Here is a 17,591-nt window from a genome sequence, read left to right as displayed (position 1 = left end):
TTTATTTAAAATTTAGATCCCTATTCCCACACTCTAATAAGCTGTATAATTTTTGTTTAGAATTTTTCTGCAAACATACTACAATAAGCTTCTTTTATTTGGAGACAAAATACAGTGGCACTACTGGAAGGAATTTCACAACATTACATTTTTCTTAAAGGACAAGCAAACTTTCAGGGTTGGTAATGGGCAAGCATGACTGAGATCTGTTACTTTCTGGTAGTTCATAGTTTATGGACCTTTCTGAGAAGGCTAGCATGAAGCTTTTGGAATAAAAGTGTGTTTTAGATTAGAAAGCTGTTAAAGTTCTGCTTTATGTATTTTTTTCCCCATGATTAATTAATACAAACCTTCTGTTGCTGAAGTTTGCATTTATTTCAAAATACTGACACTCTTCTGGTTCTATCACTGTAAGAAAACCAATCCATCTATTATTTCAGTTCACAGATGTAAACATCAATCCAGCAGAGCTCATGATTACTTAGTATAGACAGCAAATGTATAGAGAGGGGCTCAAATGTGTACCAAACACCTCTCAGACTGTTAGATTAAAACTCAGAGGGAATACTTTTTATGATCCAGAAATAAACTGATAGCACATAAATAAAATATTGATTTTTTTTTTCCCCAAGAAAAAGTGTAGCTTATCCTCAAATTGTTTACTTGTCCTTTACATTTCTTTTTTTTTCAGGCAAACAAAACTGCCCCTTCAATGCACTTGATCTTGAAAGCATGTCATTCTCCTTAGAGAAAAATCTGTTCAGAATTTCACTGTATCTACCACAATTTTGTATTGAAAAACTTCCTCTTCCACTTAGAAAATGACTTCACCACTGATTTATTTGCTGCTCTGGTATTAAAACATTGACACCCCAAGAACCTAAAAAAAAAGTTAGAAATGGTGTCAATTTGTAGTCTACTGCACATTTAACAAAAACAAAGCAATTAGTATATGATTTAAGATTAAGACACTTCAAGATATGTTAAGGCATTATAAGTTTATTTTTCTTCCAAACCAGATTCACCACACTTCTGATTTATGTAATAATATGCAAAGGGCACCTCATTCATTAGGAAGTATTTTTCCCACACTTGAAATTAACTAGATCCAGTAGGAATGTGTTAAAGACTGTGCTTTCATTATTTTAGGTAACAACTGCAAAATAGTTTTTAGTTAGTTGCCTAACTTAGACTTCTCTGACAATGGCATTCTCTAAGCCTTAGCTTGAAATCAAGCGTGTAGTTTCCAGCAACTAAGCCTGGGACAAAACACCTCATACACTGGCTGCTGCTGTGTTTGTGTTCATAAAAACAACAGGTCATCCCGCAGCAGCTATGGAGAGGTTTAATATTCCTATTTAATATATCAGCTCTGTCAGGAAGCCAGTGGAAAAAAAAAATCCAACAATAATCAGGTAAAATAAAAATATTGTCCTTCAGGGGACTGTGTGATAAAGTGAAGAAACAGTTTCCCGAAATGAAGAACCAGTTTCCAGTTCCCATGTGGGAGCAAGCCGTGTAGTTTTCTATGCCAGTGAAAGTAGGTATCATCACTGATAGGCCAAAAAAATACCCCAGAAGATCCAGATCTTGTGACTGTCCTAGCTTTTATAGGACTTTATAAAATCACAAAGAGCCATGAGAGACTTAATTTTCCTGAACCTCAACACTGCTGTTCACATAAATGGGTTTACAAAACAATTTTTTCTGTTCTTGGTATTAAATTCTCTTTGGATGTACCACACAATATAGCACACTAAGACACAACTTCCTCTGGTGCCAGCAATAACTGGGCAATCAAAAAATGAGAAGACAGACTCAAACTTTGATCATAAACCATGTGCATCTGATAAATTAAACCGCTTTATTATCTCTAGGTCTACTAAAAACAAGTACAACTCCAAGAGTAATGGACCTCCGAAATAAATTATATGAATAAAGCAAATTAACTTTATCCAGCTAAGGTTTTTTTGCCTTTATAAAATTGGTTTTATACATTTAATATATTGACTGATAAATTCAGCTCTGATTTAATATGGATTCATGTTGTCTCCCAAACTATTAGCAGAGCTTTCCCCACTTAGGCAGGTAAATTCATGTAGGTGGGGTGTAGCTGTGCTCTGTGATGCAGCTGTTTTCTGCAATCCTGCTTCCAGGATCAGCACCCTTGCTGTGTCCTGCCTGGGAATAAGGTTTGCTAGAGGGTGCCCGCTTGACCACACCGACTCATTTCAGCGCACCACTGCTCTCTGCGGGCAGAGGGACAGCACACAGCCTGTCCTGCTGGCACCCTGAGGCAGGCCACCGCTAGCATCTCAAGACTGGCTCCAAAAGCTTGCAGAGAAATGTCACTGTGACCGGCTGCCATCCTGTGGTGACAGTCCTACACTGCAGCACGGAGTGCCTGGCAAATCCCAGGCTCATCCGGGATGATGACTGAATGACAAATATTATAAGAAAGAAACCTAGCTAGCAGTCAAATCTATTAGAACTATTCTTAATTCGTTTTAGAAACTGAAAAGCTGAAAGGTTTCTGAAATCAAGGAAATGCACCTATAGAAGATCAAATTTTCAGCGTTGTCAGAATAAAATTGATTGGTACTTCACAGATCAATCAAAAATCAAGAAGGGGAGGAACTATTTTAAAACAGAACGTCAGAAAACAGGTAATACACTTCCTTGGTGTTACTCCACACATAACAGCTGGATGCACAACCTAACCTGATTCATTACTACTGACGCAAAGGCCTACTGGTACAAAATATATGGATTTGCATTTAAAACAGTATTTTAGACTTCTTTCTCCCATAACAAGAGTTCACGCTGCAAAAAAAATAAAAATACATAACCGTCTTCCAAATTCCACCAAGCTGTCCAAGATTCCCAGGAAGCCTTGTTGTACTGTCCTCTGCTGGCTTGCTGCAGCTTGTTATTTCCAGTGTAATTTTGTACCAGCTACACAAGGTCAAAAATGTCTGCATACTTTACAAGTGGTTCAAGACAGAAGGAATCCCTCATGCAGATTTTTAAAAGAGAATAGAGACTGCAGATTTATCAAGTCGGGGAAAAGGGCAACTGCAAGCAGAAACTACAGACTTCGGATGTTTTGGACCTAAAACTTTATATGGAAAGAAAAAATACCTCTCATCTCTATAAACAGGTATCTGTATTATCGCTATTATCTTTTATGCACAAAAGTAAATATGCCAATTTAAAAAAAAAGCTGCAAACCATCCAATGGTGACAACTAGTAATGACATCAGAGTCATTCAACTAAGCTCATCACAACAGGAAACTTGCCTTTAATTCTGCGTATGCACAATTTTATTTTTTTTTTAAAGCTCTTTGCTAACAACCTCTGCAAGGCTCTTTTCCATACCAGATGTGTTTTCTTCTCAGATTCAAAAGTTTGATTTTTACACAGCTACATATAAAGTATTAAGAGCAAAAATCCTATACACTTGCAAAGAACATTGACTACCTTAGAATTTATGAAGCTGAATTACAGCAAAAAGTATTTCACTGACTGTACCAGTCTGCCACAATAAGTTAATGAAGACAACCTAAAGACTGCATTCTTTCCATTGAATATTTGAAGTGAGTGTTGTAACCTTACGACTAATTTTACATTATTTTCCTCTTATGTAAGTTAACCTACCGATTCATCCATGATTGAAGCGGGGTCAAAGAAATCCGGTTTTAGTTCCGTTCTTTCTCTCCTGTTCTTTGATGGTGGCTTTAGAAAGCAAGCAAATAAACAAGTTAACTGTAATTTCAGAAAAAAACAGGATTTAAAAACTGTAATAAATGAAGCTGAACTCTCAAGGGGTAAGAATTTACTGGGGATAAATGTTCATCTCTCACATTACTATTACAGGAAGTGTTCCTGCTTTTTGCATGGCAGGCTGAACAGATGGCACTTTTATACAGCCGTTTAAGAATGCAGAGATCAACAAGAATGATTTTTCTGTTTCGCCAAAAGGAAAATTTGATTCAAATATCCTAGTTTAAAAGCAGAAGCACAAATCCAAAATCTACTAGAAAGACAAGTAGATTTCTTACTAGGTCTATGTCCATGGTGTCAAAATCCATGCCTTCATTGAGATCTTCAATCCGGCCTTCCGACGACATCATCACATCTTCAACAATTGGCTCTTCATCATCTTCCATTAGACTTGTGCCACGTCGACTGAAATGAAAAGAAAGAGCATATTGTTTAGCACTAAATCAAGTTAAGTTTTATCAGAATATTTTAAAAGCTAATGTTCAGTAACAAACAGCCAATAAATTATAATTCCATTAGATAGAAAAGAATACTTTTTAAAGTATTCATTTTCATTTAAAAAATACTTTCTAAAATAAAAAAAGCAGTTGAACTCTAAACTTACAACTCAAAAGTCAAAGGAGAAAGTAAGAGTAGAATTCATCTGATCAGAAACTTTCTGCTTCACACACTGAACATCTATTTTAAAACTCATCGTTAATGTTCTGTTTCTAAAAATGATTCTGCAGTTGGAATGCATAAAGATGTTTCATACGCTGCATTAATTATATATATATCTGCCACAGACAGTATTCAGTTTAACAACCAGTTCCCTCTATTACAAAGCTCACTACTATTTCATTTTTCTTGAATCTAAGTTCAAAAATTAGCAAGAAATCAAACAGATCTATGCTGCTAAGTGCCTCGGTATGCCCTGTCACCTCTGCTTTCCTAAGGCAACCTAAAATTTTGAGAGTCAGAAAATAGTCAAGAACTAGAACACGTATCCCTCTTAAAGGATACGGGAGTAACTCTACATTTAACCAAACCTCCCCTCCCCAAACCACTGAAGGAACGCTTCACTCTCACTCACATCGCGTGTTGCAAGTTGGTTCTCAGCTTGACGTAGTTCATCGCTGCCCTCTCCTGCTGTTGTCGCGCGGCTTCTTCCTGTTGCCTTTGAGCCAACATCCACGTTACTTGCGTGCTTAAAAAGACCATTATTCTATTTTAAACACAAACTGGTTTTGTGTATGAACACTAACACAAAGCAGACCTACTCATCTACGTACTTGTAATCGAGTGGAGCTTGGTGGTGTTCAGGCTGCATAGGATAGACACCCATATAATTTTCTTCAGGTCGCAATCTCTTGGGCTCCCTCATTATTGTGGAAGTAAGCTGAGGTGTCTGCATCATGACTGGTGTGTGCACTGTCTGCTCCCTGTTCAGCCACATACTGTCACTACTGCTGCTTTCTTCAGCTGGAAGGAAATATAAGACATCAGTAAACTTCTTCAAACTCGTCTAAAATTGCATGTTTATTAACTTCAATGCACACACTTCCTGCTTACTGAGAATCAATTTCTTTACTTTTTGCCACAAAGTCTTACATGTGCCCCAAAAGGCCTGGGTTTATAAACACTGGCTACAGTATTTAAAATACTTTTATATTCCATGATTTAACAGAGCATGCATAGTGCGCCTTTATTTCCTTTTGCGAAGCAGTGTTATGTTATTCAGACTCTTCAAATGAATAGCTTTGCCACTAAAACATATACATGCACAGAAGTTATCCTGGTTTTTTAAAAAAAAAAAAAAAAAAAAATTAAAGCATACAAATTCACTCCAGCCAACAAAGAGGGATCAATGTGTAGTTTATACAAATATCTACTCTAGTGAATTTTAAGGTGAGTAAAGTTTGGCACCTTCAGGTACTTTCCGTTTCCCTGTTGCTGGCTTTGTCTTCTTATTTCTTACTGTAGATCCTCGACTACTAATTCCACTAATCACTGACATAGTATCATCATCCCCACCAGCTAATAAAGAGTTTCTGTAGGACATGAGAGGAAGCCACACATCTTCCCTTCGTAGAGACATCTGAAAGGTCATAAACTTCTCCAAGTAAACATACCTTTAAATGGAAAAAATAATTACAAAAATGCAAAATACCTGTAACAAGATGTTAACAAGTCAAGATAAGTAACTACTGAAATTAACATCCAACGCTCCTCATCTAGTTAACAAAAAGGCTTGACAACAGCAAATCCAGAATAGGATTTCTGTTCATCCACCATAAAATAACAAGGATAAATACAATTTACCCTTTGTGATTATATTTGACTGCATTAGTGCAAGATTATCTTAATGTGCCCAAGATTCCACTTGAGGTGAATGCAATACGCATATATACGTATTTACTCAGATACATGTCTTTTATGGTTATCATTACAAATATTAAGAATATTAAGAAAATACTTACACTGTTCTTTTGTCTTGTCTGAGAAGTTTGGAGGAGAACTCACTCAGAATATCAAGAAATGCCAAATTTAATGGTGGGTGGCTCTCACCTTGGGGATTAGGCTCCTTAAAAGCAAATTCTATGCCATCCCTAAGGAAAAGATAAAAATTAAGTCACATAAAGCACGAACTAAAGAAAAAGTTCTAAGCTATCAAAATGAGACACTTTTCCTCTACGTCAAGAAACCAAAAATTTGATGTTTCCATACTCTGTCAAAAAAAAAAAAAAGCAAAACACTATCCATAATTTGAATCTGGACACACTCTCTCTGTCATGATGTTTCTACCTGGCATTTCACGTTTTTGCACAAGGCCAAGCTGACCACCGCTGACAATGAAGTGGATCAGTTCTTACTGTTATGGCCAAGAATTAAAAATACTTTTTCATGATAGCATAAGCACTGCTATCATTTACAGGCTTATACAATGATGGTAAAGAACATCAACATTATTTAACATTTGGGTTTAATTCAGGGACAAAACTGCAGTCATCTCCTAATTTATAAATGGGCTCCACGATCTCTACTGCTCGTGCATTTTGTATTAACAAACTGATTTTGAAAGACTGAAAAGCTATTTTAATATTAGTCAAGAAGTGTTTACAAAAAGGAAAGTAATACAAAGCACAAAATTACTTGTGTAACATAGCAATAGCTTCTCTTGTTTTCAACTGATCCAGTCCAAACGTTAAAGCAAAACGTCGAGCGAGTTCTTTTATGCCACTGAATGTCGGTGATGATCTGTCAAAATTATAACCATTTTCTTGAATCATTTCATTGAAAAGCTGTATGAAATGAAAAGGGAGATTTCTGTTTATTAAAAGACTACACCGAACTTCAGACCAATTGACACACACCTAAGCTTCACTAGAAAAATGTTACAGCCTTTTTTTTTTTCTTTTCCCTTAATTCGACAACCCCAAAAGACAAACACAGAGGTTGAGGAAAGCCAAGTCAAGGCTACTCTTGAAGAGCCCACATTTCAGAGTTAAGCCTTGAAATGCACACTGTTCACACAAACGGTAAATATGCTGGATGAGAGATTTCAGCACTTCCCTAAATGAGGTGTTCTAGACTCAAAAATACTAAAAATTAGCAGGATTCCCTGATCCATACGCCAATAGCGAAGAAGTAAATGGGGTAAATTTTCACCTGGCCTTTACTATTACAGTTCGTCAAACTACTACTTTCATTTTTTTGGTATCTTTTCAAAATACAAGTAAAATGAAGAAATTCTAAAATGGAAACATGTCTTCAGGTAAGCTGCCAAAGACACCAGAAGCCCTGCCACTGAGGATCAGACTTTTAACTATTCATCAATAGTTGGCAAAGCTCAACACTGAACTTTACAATCTTTTTCTCCTTTGATCAATCCTTTTCTCATCCTACTGTAATTATCTTTGAGTCATTTTTAAAACTATTTTCTAATTTTATCTAATACACGCACCCTTACACTCTCTCATACAACACAGAATAAACCAAAACCTGACTTACTAGGGCTATGAACATTAACGTTTCACTTATAGATAAGTTTTGGCCCACAGGTGCACACTTACGTTGGTGTAGCTCATTGCTACTTAGTTATTCCCTTTATCCATTCTCTATTCTATTGTTTCTTCACTGGTTAGTTTCTTTTTTAAGAAGTTTTCCTGGAAAAAATGCTAGTTATGTGTTTAACTTTACATGTGGGGTTTTTTTTGTTTGTTTTATAATACTTGGGTCCCCTCATGTTATATTCTTATTGTCATATTAGGATTGTGTAACTGCCTCCCTACTACGTGCACAATTGTACTTCCTACATTCACTTCCTTGTGTCTGCCCTTTAAAATATAAGGGGCTGGTTATTCATGATACAAACTAAGTCTAGTAAAAACAGCATTCACCCAGTATCACAAAAAATTGGGTACAGTGGTGAAAAGTCAGCAAAAACTATAGGAGAACTTTGTATTTAGTTGCATATTTTACGTTGCAGTTCCACCAGCTGCTTAGTCTTGCTCCTATCAAAAGGAAAGGCCTCGTCCTCCCTTGTATTTGCAATATCCAAGCAGATAAACCAGCTTAGGGGCTTCATCAAGGACTTTTTCTGGTTAGTTCTCAACCAGAGTCAATATCTAGATCTACATCCACTGTGTGGCTCTACGACCTCTAGTACTGACAAAAAGGGGTGAGAAGACAAATTGGGGTGCACTTTTCCTCTCAACAACAGGATCTAGGCTGGATTTCAGTGGTTTGCAGAGGTATGGCTTTATTGTTCTGATCCTGTAAACAAGATTCATGCAGATGGTTCATGTGAGCAGATGAATCCGACTCTGACCTCGACTGAATTCATCAGGTCTCCACACAAACAAGCTCATTTACTGAAGAGAGCATTAAATCACGTTTTAATTTCAAAGACTGGTGAAGCCCCTACCAAATATTAAGAAATACTGAATCATTAAAACTTCCCATTACTTCTCAGAACAGTTTAAAAAGAACAAAAACCAAAACAACAACAAGCCCAAAGCAAAACAAACCAACAAACCCACAAACAAAAGCACAAAACCTGCCACACAGGCAGGAAGTGTTTTTCCTTGTTTATCTGTTCATTGATAAGTAAACTACAAAATTCACAACATGTTTCTGAATACGTGACTCAAACCATTGTTTTAGAGTTAAGAAGGTATCACAGAGTTACACTCATTTCATATTTATCAGCCTCTCCCATACACTCTGTAGAACAATATTTGGTAAGTACAGGAAGACTTCTGGCAGTTTTTCAAATAATTGTAGAAAATCAGTTTCAATTTAGACCTATTTATCCCTTCCTTCCATAAGAATTTCTTCATTAATACCTCACACTAGCTATTAAACAACAGGATGTGATCTACAGTATGGAATTTCACGCATATAAATATTGTAAATCATTCTTACCTGCTGCAAGCTAAGAATAAGCGTTTTAGCACACTGGATTTTGTCTATCTGTCTTGTTTTACTCATTGTTTCTTTAATAATATCACCATAGTCATTGTAATACTGTGGGGGGGAAAAAAAAAGGTTAACTTTGTATTTTAGTTTAAAACATTACAACTACTGAATTCTTCAGAAAACAACATTTGGGATTTGCTATTTAAAAAAATTTTGAATACTTTCAAAAGGAAAAACCCTAACGTGTTCATGATTACATCATCAAAATGCTATCCTAACCCACCTCCAAAATTACAAAAAGAACTGAAATAAGAAAGAGCATACCCACTTCTTTTCATTCTTGCCAACAGTATTACTTTAGAGGCAGAACGACCTATTTATCTTCAAGGCCATGACACATTTGCTAATGACACGTGTTCATCCCTTCAGGGTACAAGATTAGAATCTAATCTTTTTAGTAACTCCTGTAACTCTGGTAGAGAGTTCTCTATTTTCTCAGCTAAAAGGAAGCACAGATAGCTTCATAGTCATAATTTTTCCAATGAAGACAGCTGTCTGTTCAGTTCTTCAAGTATTTCGGGTTCAATAAAGACCCAATTAGTTATTTAGAGATTCAAAATATACGTAGGGCACTCAGATAGACAAAAGCAGGCTGCCCAAATTCTAATTTTTTTAAGGTAATCCCCAAGGAGCAAAGCTTCATCATGTTCACAAAATGAGAACTTATATTATTGTGCAGCTGTGAATCCCAGGAGCCAAGAAGGGGTTTTTATATTTAAATAAGATCAAAACAGATATAAAGATCAATTGGGGGGAACGGGAGAGTGGCAGGCAGCCAGTGGGTAGAATTCACAAAAATTTTTTTTTCTGTTCTACAAAGTTAAAACTGACATTATTTGATGAGGCTGGACATCATGAGTTGATCTCTGTGAGAAGATTCTCAAATGGCCTGCTAAACTAATAACTGAATTAAAAATATACTATTGATCAAGACAAGAAAATAAATCTTTTAAAAACAAAGTAAAAATAATTATCAGGTTTCCTTCCTCCCTCCCCACTACCTACACACTGGAACTGCGAAACTAATCTCAATCATTTTTTTTGCTTCTTACAGACGAAGAACTTTTAAAGGCCTAACAAACCGCCAACTTTATAGTGTTGAATTCTTCACAATTTGAATCAGTTATCTTGTAAGGTAAAAAATAAACAATAATTTAAAAAATCCACAGCTACTCTTATTATTGTAGTTTTATGAAGTATCACTACTAGGCTCCAGATTTACCTTCATATATTGCTTGAAAATGTCTGCAGCTGTATTCATTTCCACCACAGTATATACAATGAGTTTACAGAAAGCTGCAAGCAGATTTCTTCTTTTGTGCAATGCTTCAATTTTGCTAGCTTCATCATCCTGCTGTCCATCTAGAAAAAGGTCAGAACATGAAAACTGTCGGGTTTAAATACTTCATATTTAAGCATTATATATAAAGTGATGAGGGCTAATGGTCAGGATTCAGAAAACCAAATCTCAGTTCTGATGACAGTGCACTTCATTGCCCACTGACAAGTCTTCTTCTGATACACAGACATAGTTCATGCCTATTAAACCAAACCTTTACCACAATTATCCTACATGTCCCCAAAACATAAAATCCTTTAAATCGGCTACTGACACTTAAAAGACAAACCTACCTCTGTGCCCATGCACACCCCTCAATGGCAGAAAAAAATTAATAAACCATCACCAAAAAAAACCCATAGGCAAACAAATACATTAGTTAGAAGGCAAATAATATACAGGAAACATAAGCTTTGTACAAACCTGCGCTATTATTATCATCATCCTGATCAATGAAGACATGATCTAAAATGAAACTGAGTAGTTCAGATTGCAATGAAGAATCAGGAGTGTAAACAAGTGGTTCTAACATGTCACGTCCTCCTGTCATAATCTGATGGCTGAAGATCATCAACACATCACACAGAATTGTGAAAGCCTATTAAAAAGAAATCTTAGTAAGTACTTGCTTGGAAACTGGAGTTCATTTAGAATAATGTATTTCTACTTAAATAAAATACTTAGAGCCCAGTGGTGTACACAGGCTGCTTAAGTCCTAATGAGCTACACAGACCAACTGGAAGTCAACAGGCACATAGTTTCTTACCAGGGGTTGCTGTATGGAAACAGAGTCTATAAATAAAAATACTGCACAGACAAACCCAACTAAATATCAAAACATTGTAAGATTAAAACATGAGGAGCCCGGAACTCCCAAATTTTGCCCGATGGATACTACATTAGATCGCGCTCTCTCTCACTAGAGAACTTGTGGACACCAACCATAGTACAGCCTCCTGGTTTTTTTTAATTGTTTCAATCACATTTGTAAGCCATCTAACAGCTGAGGTCATTCAATCCCTTTAAATCCTAAAGTATGTCTTCCTTCCAAAAAAGCAACCACCTCCTCATTTTGCTGGCTACCTTGTGCAACTGACATCAGATTTAAATGTCGGTGTTCCACATCCCCAGAAAGTTCAAGTGTATCAGTACCTAGACTGACATTCTTCAAACTAACAGACCAAGGCAACACACTGCTTAGTGCTGCACCTCATCTCCGACTCTAATCTCTTAAGTACTTCCATTTTAATGAACAGATCTGTCCCCTAATTCCTCAAAGCAAATACTGCTAATTTCCTGGTCACAAAAATACATATGCTCCTCAAGTCCCTTGTGCTCTTTCATAAGATTAGAGAAGGAAAGCAGAACCATGGCTACCATACCCTGTGTGACTGGGGCAGTTCGAGTTTCTAGAGCATTCATTCTAGAGCATTCTAAGAGTTATAGAGCCTTTTAGAGAGACCTACTCAGAGCTTCAGTCGTTTTTGTTACTCACACTGTTACACCCTACACCTTGTGAATTCGACACTAGATAGCTCTCCAACATAGAACATGCCTGTTTGGTTCCAGGAATATTCTTGTATATCAAGAGTTTCAAAAGCTGCACTTGTGCAACTCAGGGAACCAGATTTTCAACTTCAAGCTCGACTAAGTTATTATTACCTTAAGCACCAAAACGGCTCCTGGCTTTTTCTTTGTTTAATTAAAAGTGTACCTAGACGATAGTTTGGTCCCTCCCCTCTAGAGAGATATTTTATTTTATTAATTTTAGCACTGTAAAGGCTGTTAAAGGCATTTACTTGGAATTAATCCTCCTATCAGTAACCTGGGCTCTCCATTGGAACCTGGAACTCCTGTGAGTCTCCTGGCTAGAGAACTATTTGACCACAGACTGGAAGAGACTCAGCCTCTGCAGTGGAACCTTTCCTTTGATGCTATTACCCTGAGAACTCAAGTATCTCCCAAGATGATGTCTCAATTCTTTTTGAGACAGAAGAAAAATAAAAAACAATCCCCAAAACCTTCATGGCTGCATTTTACAGTGCATACATTTGCATGTATAAACACACACACTCCTGTTAAGTACCCATTCTTTTTCTCCTGATTCAGAGTTTCCCAAAATCCTGGGACTCTGAAGAACTGAGGAATATATTCTCTATGCAGCATCACAAATGGGAACAGAGAAGTTGACCCTGTACGTCCCCACAGGTTTACAGCAAGAGGAGAAAAGTTGTTTTCACAGGTCTTGACTGGATAGGCATGTATATATCATAGTACAAATGTGGGGATGTAAAAGCACTCAAAGATAGAAATAAAAAAATAACTTCTCTCTTTTAAATAGCTGTCCCTAGCTCTCCCAGCTCTGAGTCTATGAATCCACTATCAGCTCCACTGGAGGTATGTCATGACCATAGGGTAAGCAAGAGCTTTGAAACAGAACCCTCTCACCTAGCTTACAAATAGAGGGCTTCCACAATGCACCTGCCCAGTCATTGTTTGAAGAAAAAAAAAAAACAAAACCCTTTTGAATAAAAGTTTATATGGACTAAAATTACTAGAAGGAATCAAGTTTAAATTGATTCTGAAAGCCTAAACATTCAAGACACAACACATTCCCACATAAGCACTAAAAATACTATCAAGGGGAACCTTTCAACTGCTTTAGAAGTATAATATTTGAAGACTATAAGGATAAACACCAGTCACTAACCTGTTCCTTAACAGCAGTGTTTACATTGGTCAGGTAGTGTTGACAGATTTGACAGAACACTCTCATCTGCTTCTTTAGGCGTAGAAGATCATCCTTTAAAGAGAAGGATTTAATATAACATTTTACTTTTTTCAATTTGATAGTTACATTTGGTGTATGCATTTTCACAGAGCTATCCACTAGAGACCTCATACGTAGTCGTAACATTCAAGTCCACTGCATTATTTAAAAACTATTACAAATCAAAATAGCAAGTAGCAGTTTCCTCAATTTTGTCATTCTCTGCATTGCAAAAAGAAATGGAAGTTGAAATGAAAACAGTGAAGTTATTTATTAAAAAAATAGTAACAAAAAGCCCCAAAACCAAACCACACACACAACCCAGAGCATAAAGCGTTTTCCTTTTAAAATACCTGTATTTTCAAAGTGGAAGACAAACTTTAGGCAGCTGTTTATAACTAAAACAGACATGGCTGCATGGTATTATTTTAATTTTTTCATTCTCTGCTTGGGGACAAAATACAATGTCAGGTGGGAGTTGGGATTTTCTTCCCCGGTTCCATTGGAGGCGAAAAAAAAACCAAACCCAAAAACAACCATAAAAAAGAGCCCAAGACCAACAACCAATAGCTTTGTAAGTGCTGCAATAACTTCCAGGAAAGTAGATTATTGAGCAAATAAAGTACCAGATCGGTACAAACACCATCTGCCTGTGTCGCACAGTGTCACTCAACCATGTGAAGATTTTAGCCCCTGTAGAACTGGGGAAGTCATATTACAAAAGACCGTGTAACCAGCATCAGTCCAGACAAATAAATACCCCTGAGATAAGCTGAAAAACTATCCACACAAACTAAACCAAAACAAGTCTCTCCCTTCAAGAACGCAGGTAACACTCTGGTACAATGTGTCATTTAATCTCAACATGAATCACAAAAGTGACAGCTGCTTCTTGACTATGAGTTCAGGTATTATATGATTTCAGAACACCTTCACCCCATAAAACCTTTTCTCCCAACATTTACCATTCAGATTACTATACTGATGTTAACAGAATTACACGTGGGAACACTTTCCTTACTTTATACTAAATTATTTGTTTAAATTTAAATAAAAATTGAAATATTTAGGTACTCTTATTTTAGCAGCCTGTATTATGAAGCTAATTCCCATATTTGGTCAACCTGTTCAGAAACAGCATATAGTTAGCAGTTAATTTTGTCACAGAACAAAAAAACCAAACCAAAAATAAAAAGATCTTTAGGCACAGCACATTTCTGTCACTTCTTGTTCTGTGCCTCTTTGCTGCCATGTTCCATTGGCATTGAACAGAAATCAATAGAACTTCTGCACATACCTCGTATATTTGGCAGCAGTCAAGCAGTTAAATATATTAAAATAGTTGTGGTTCAGAAGTTATTCCTATCAAAGTTTTAATTTACCAGATTTTATTACACTGGAGCAGAAAATAGTCTCAATACAGGACCACTTTTCAAATAAGTTCTTTTAATTCCTGCTAAAAGTATCACAGATTACATTTTACCGCAAAATAGCTAAATTAATTTTCATTTCTGACCTAACTTTTCAGTATTTAACTCATCATCTGCCATCAGCCTTGGGATAAATCTTTAATCGCTATTACAAAAAACTCAAATAAGATAAAGCCTCCAAATCCTTCACTCACATAAGTGGTTCTCAACAACCTTTGTATCAACTTCACAGCTGATGTTTTTGGGTTTGGAAATGTTAAAAAACCGTTAAAACCTAGATGGTAAACTAGCTAGCCAGCCAGGGCTGAAGAAGTTCCCACTTACTTAACAGACCTTCAGACTGTAATTACCAAATCAGTAAGGCCACAATTATTGATTGGACTAATGAAGTCTCAGCATCACAGGAAAAAAACCCAAACAAACCAAAACAAAAAACCGAAACACCATGACCTCACTAAGGTGTTCTGTTATAAAAACCATTAGTACAAGTTACACTTGTACTAATTAGTACAAGTTCTCCACTGTCTCAGCATCACAGGAAAAAAACCCAAACAAACCAAAACCAAAACAAAAAACCAAAACACCATGACCTCACTAAGGTGTTCTGTTATAAAAACCATTAGTACAAGTTACAGAGCATGCTTCTCCACTCCTGTATCTACCAGAAGCTGATACTACCACACCTTAAAACACAGAAAAAAGAAAAATTTTATGTTCACATTAAGTCTATTGTAATAACAGACGATTAATTACAAACTCCAATTTATTGATTACAAATTACTGTCATGAGTTGTTTTCTCCCTAGCAAATTATGACAGATGCCTGCAACTTCTTTTCTTAAATTAAGTATGGTAATCAAAGAGTTTAAAAAGCCTGAAGAATTTCCTTATTTAATCTCTGACATAAAGGATGCATTATCAGTAACTCCAATAACAAAGTGCAACTCCAGCGTAAATTTCCAGTGAAAGGGCACAAATCATATCCTTCTTACAGGACTGCAGAAAGCTTCCAGAAAAAGTACGCTTGACTGTAACATGGTGTTGTTAAAGAAATCATCAAAACGTTTCAGCACTTATGAACTCTGTTCTAAACTGGCCTTTCAAAAACCATCTTTCATTAGGCAGTTCACCCAGCACACCACCTAATCACCTCATGCTGTCCAGTGGATACAAGAAGCCTTAATCCCTCCTCCAAGAATTTTCAGGAAGTGAAATTAGAAAGATGACATTTGCCAGAGCTTTGCCCTTCAAGATTGCTATACACAGAACCAGAACAGGCCCTCTTATTCCCTGGGAAAGTCTGAAATTTAACTTAATCTTTTCATGTCTTTATTTAAGAACACATTCAAAAGACTGGTGAAGAGCAAAGTATGATTGAGACATGCTGTGCCGTAAGAATACTATGATAGTGTGCAAATTCTTTTAGCTCACTGGACTTGTCAATGACACTTCACAGTTTGCAAACAAATTCAAATCCACTACTACTACTCGAGAGCAGTAATACTGACTGTACTCTGTTTTATAACTGGTATTCTACCCCTCCTTACCATTGTTACTGTGCCAGACTAATAGGTATTGCCTTTATTTACTACAATGACTTTAAAATTCTGTCAAATTAAACATAATATTGACATAAATAAAAACATAACTTAGAGAAATACTAGGTCTAAAAGTCAAGCATTCCACTACTAAAACTATGAATTCTGAAGAACTTATTAGAAATGAAGATTTAGGCAGGTATCAATACAAAAAGAAAATTCTTAGTCTTAATTAATTCCATCACAGTTCCCACTTGATGACACTGCAGGTATTTACAAATGTTTACTTACTAATACAAGTGGAACAAGGCATACCTTTGTGGAACTGCTTTCCGTAACTTTCGCTAGCTGCCAAAGGATTACATAATGAGTACACTGCAGTGCATGAATAACGATCTGAAATCAAAAGGAAAAAAAAAAAACGCATTAGATGACAAAGGCCAATAAAAGACAGCCACAAAAGCTATTTATTGCTGTACCTAAAGAACACACTAACTACAGACCTGTTCTGGCATGTCTCCATTTTCAATGCCAGTTTTCAATAACTTGTAGTTGCAGCCAAATAAGTCCCATCTTGATAGGTCATGAGCACTGGAAGCATTAGAAATGAAGCAAAGATGTAATTTAACTAATAGCATCCCTGCAATTTGATGTTAACAATTACTAAAAGATTAATGGGGAAAAAAAAAAAGAAAACCACACCAAAAAAACCCCAAAAACTCTTCCCCAAAAACCCCCAACAACAACAAAAAAACCCACATCAAAAAGAACTAAACACCCTCTCCCTAAAAACCCCCAAAAAACACAACGAAAACAAAGCAAAAAACCTCAGATTTCAGGTTTGTATATATTTCTTCATATATTCAAAATGCATCATGTTCTGCACAACTCTCAATCATTCACACTGAGCAAAAAAAAAAAAAAAAACCGCTTCCAAGTTGCATTAAAAAGAGATATAAAATTAAAAACCAAACAAAAATACACCCAACCCTGACAGCTGTTCGCAGAAGCTTACTTGTGAAAAGCAGTGATTCTCTTCAGTGTTGACAAGACTTGATATGCATCATCTTCATCAGGTTCCTCCCCCTGTTTAATAATCACACAGTAAGATAACCAAAGCAATGCCTGCTAAGCAAACTAGGGAACCTAAGAAGATTAAAAAACCCCAACCACTGAACTCCAAAACCTAACCAACAAGAGAGAGAGGGCAAGAGAGAGAGATCTGCATCTACATTATTTCTTGATGACACATTTGTTTTTAGAAGAGTTAG

The 17,591-nt window shown here is 36.3% G+C and overlaps 1 protein-coding gene across 5 annotated transcripts in view; it reads right to left on the bottom strand.

Moving 5' to 3' along the window:
- Positions 1-10: 10 nt before the first annotated feature.
- Positions 11-17,591, bottom strand: part of STAG2 (stromal antigen 2) — a 38,073-nt gene continuing 20,492 nt past the window's right edge. Inside the window, exons 19-34 of one of the 5 annotated variants that reach the window (XM_010082862.1) lie at positions 17,336-17,406; positions 16,824-16,911; positions 16,636-16,716; positions 13,294-13,386; positions 11,007-11,181; positions 10,467-10,606; positions 9,191-9,292; positions 6,917-7,065; positions 6,244-6,372; positions 5,690-5,895; positions 5,336-5,353; positions 5,056-5,245; positions 4,857-4,970; positions 4,063-4,189; positions 3,659-3,736; positions 11-880 (exon numbers count right to left, since the gene is read on the bottom strand). In XM_010082862.1, the coding sequence (XP_010081164.1) occupies positions 857-880; positions 3,659-3,736; positions 4,063-4,189; positions 4,857-4,970; positions 5,056-5,245; positions 5,336-5,353; positions 5,690-5,895; positions 6,244-6,372; positions 6,917-7,065; positions 9,191-9,292; positions 10,467-10,606; positions 11,007-11,181; positions 13,294-13,386; positions 16,636-16,716; positions 16,824-16,911; positions 17,336-17,406 (1,785 nt within the window). In that variant the 3' untranslated portion in view covers positions 11-856. Of the gene's footprint in view, positions 881-3,658; positions 3,737-4,062; positions 4,190-4,856; positions 4,971-5,055; positions 5,246-5,335; positions 5,354-5,671; positions 5,896-6,243; positions 6,373-6,916; positions 7,066-9,190; positions 9,293-10,466; positions 10,607-11,006; positions 11,182-13,293; positions 13,387-16,635; positions 16,717-16,823; positions 16,912-17,335; positions 17,407-17,591 lie in introns of all 5 variants that reach the window. The other 4 variants (XM_010082863.1, XM_010082864.1, XM_010082865.1 and 1 more) reach the window with 4 other exon arrangements.

The sequence above is a fragment of the Pterocles gutturalis genome, unplaced genomic scaffold (genome assembly GCF_000699245.1).
Source record: "Pterocles gutturalis isolate BGI_N339 unplaced genomic scaffold, ASM69924v1 scaffold7825, whole genome shotgun sequence".
Lineage (NCBI taxonomy): Eukaryota > Metazoa > Chordata > Aves > Pterocliformes > Pteroclidae > Pterocles > Pterocles gutturalis.
This window is presented reverse-complemented; position numbering and strand designations above follow the sequence as displayed.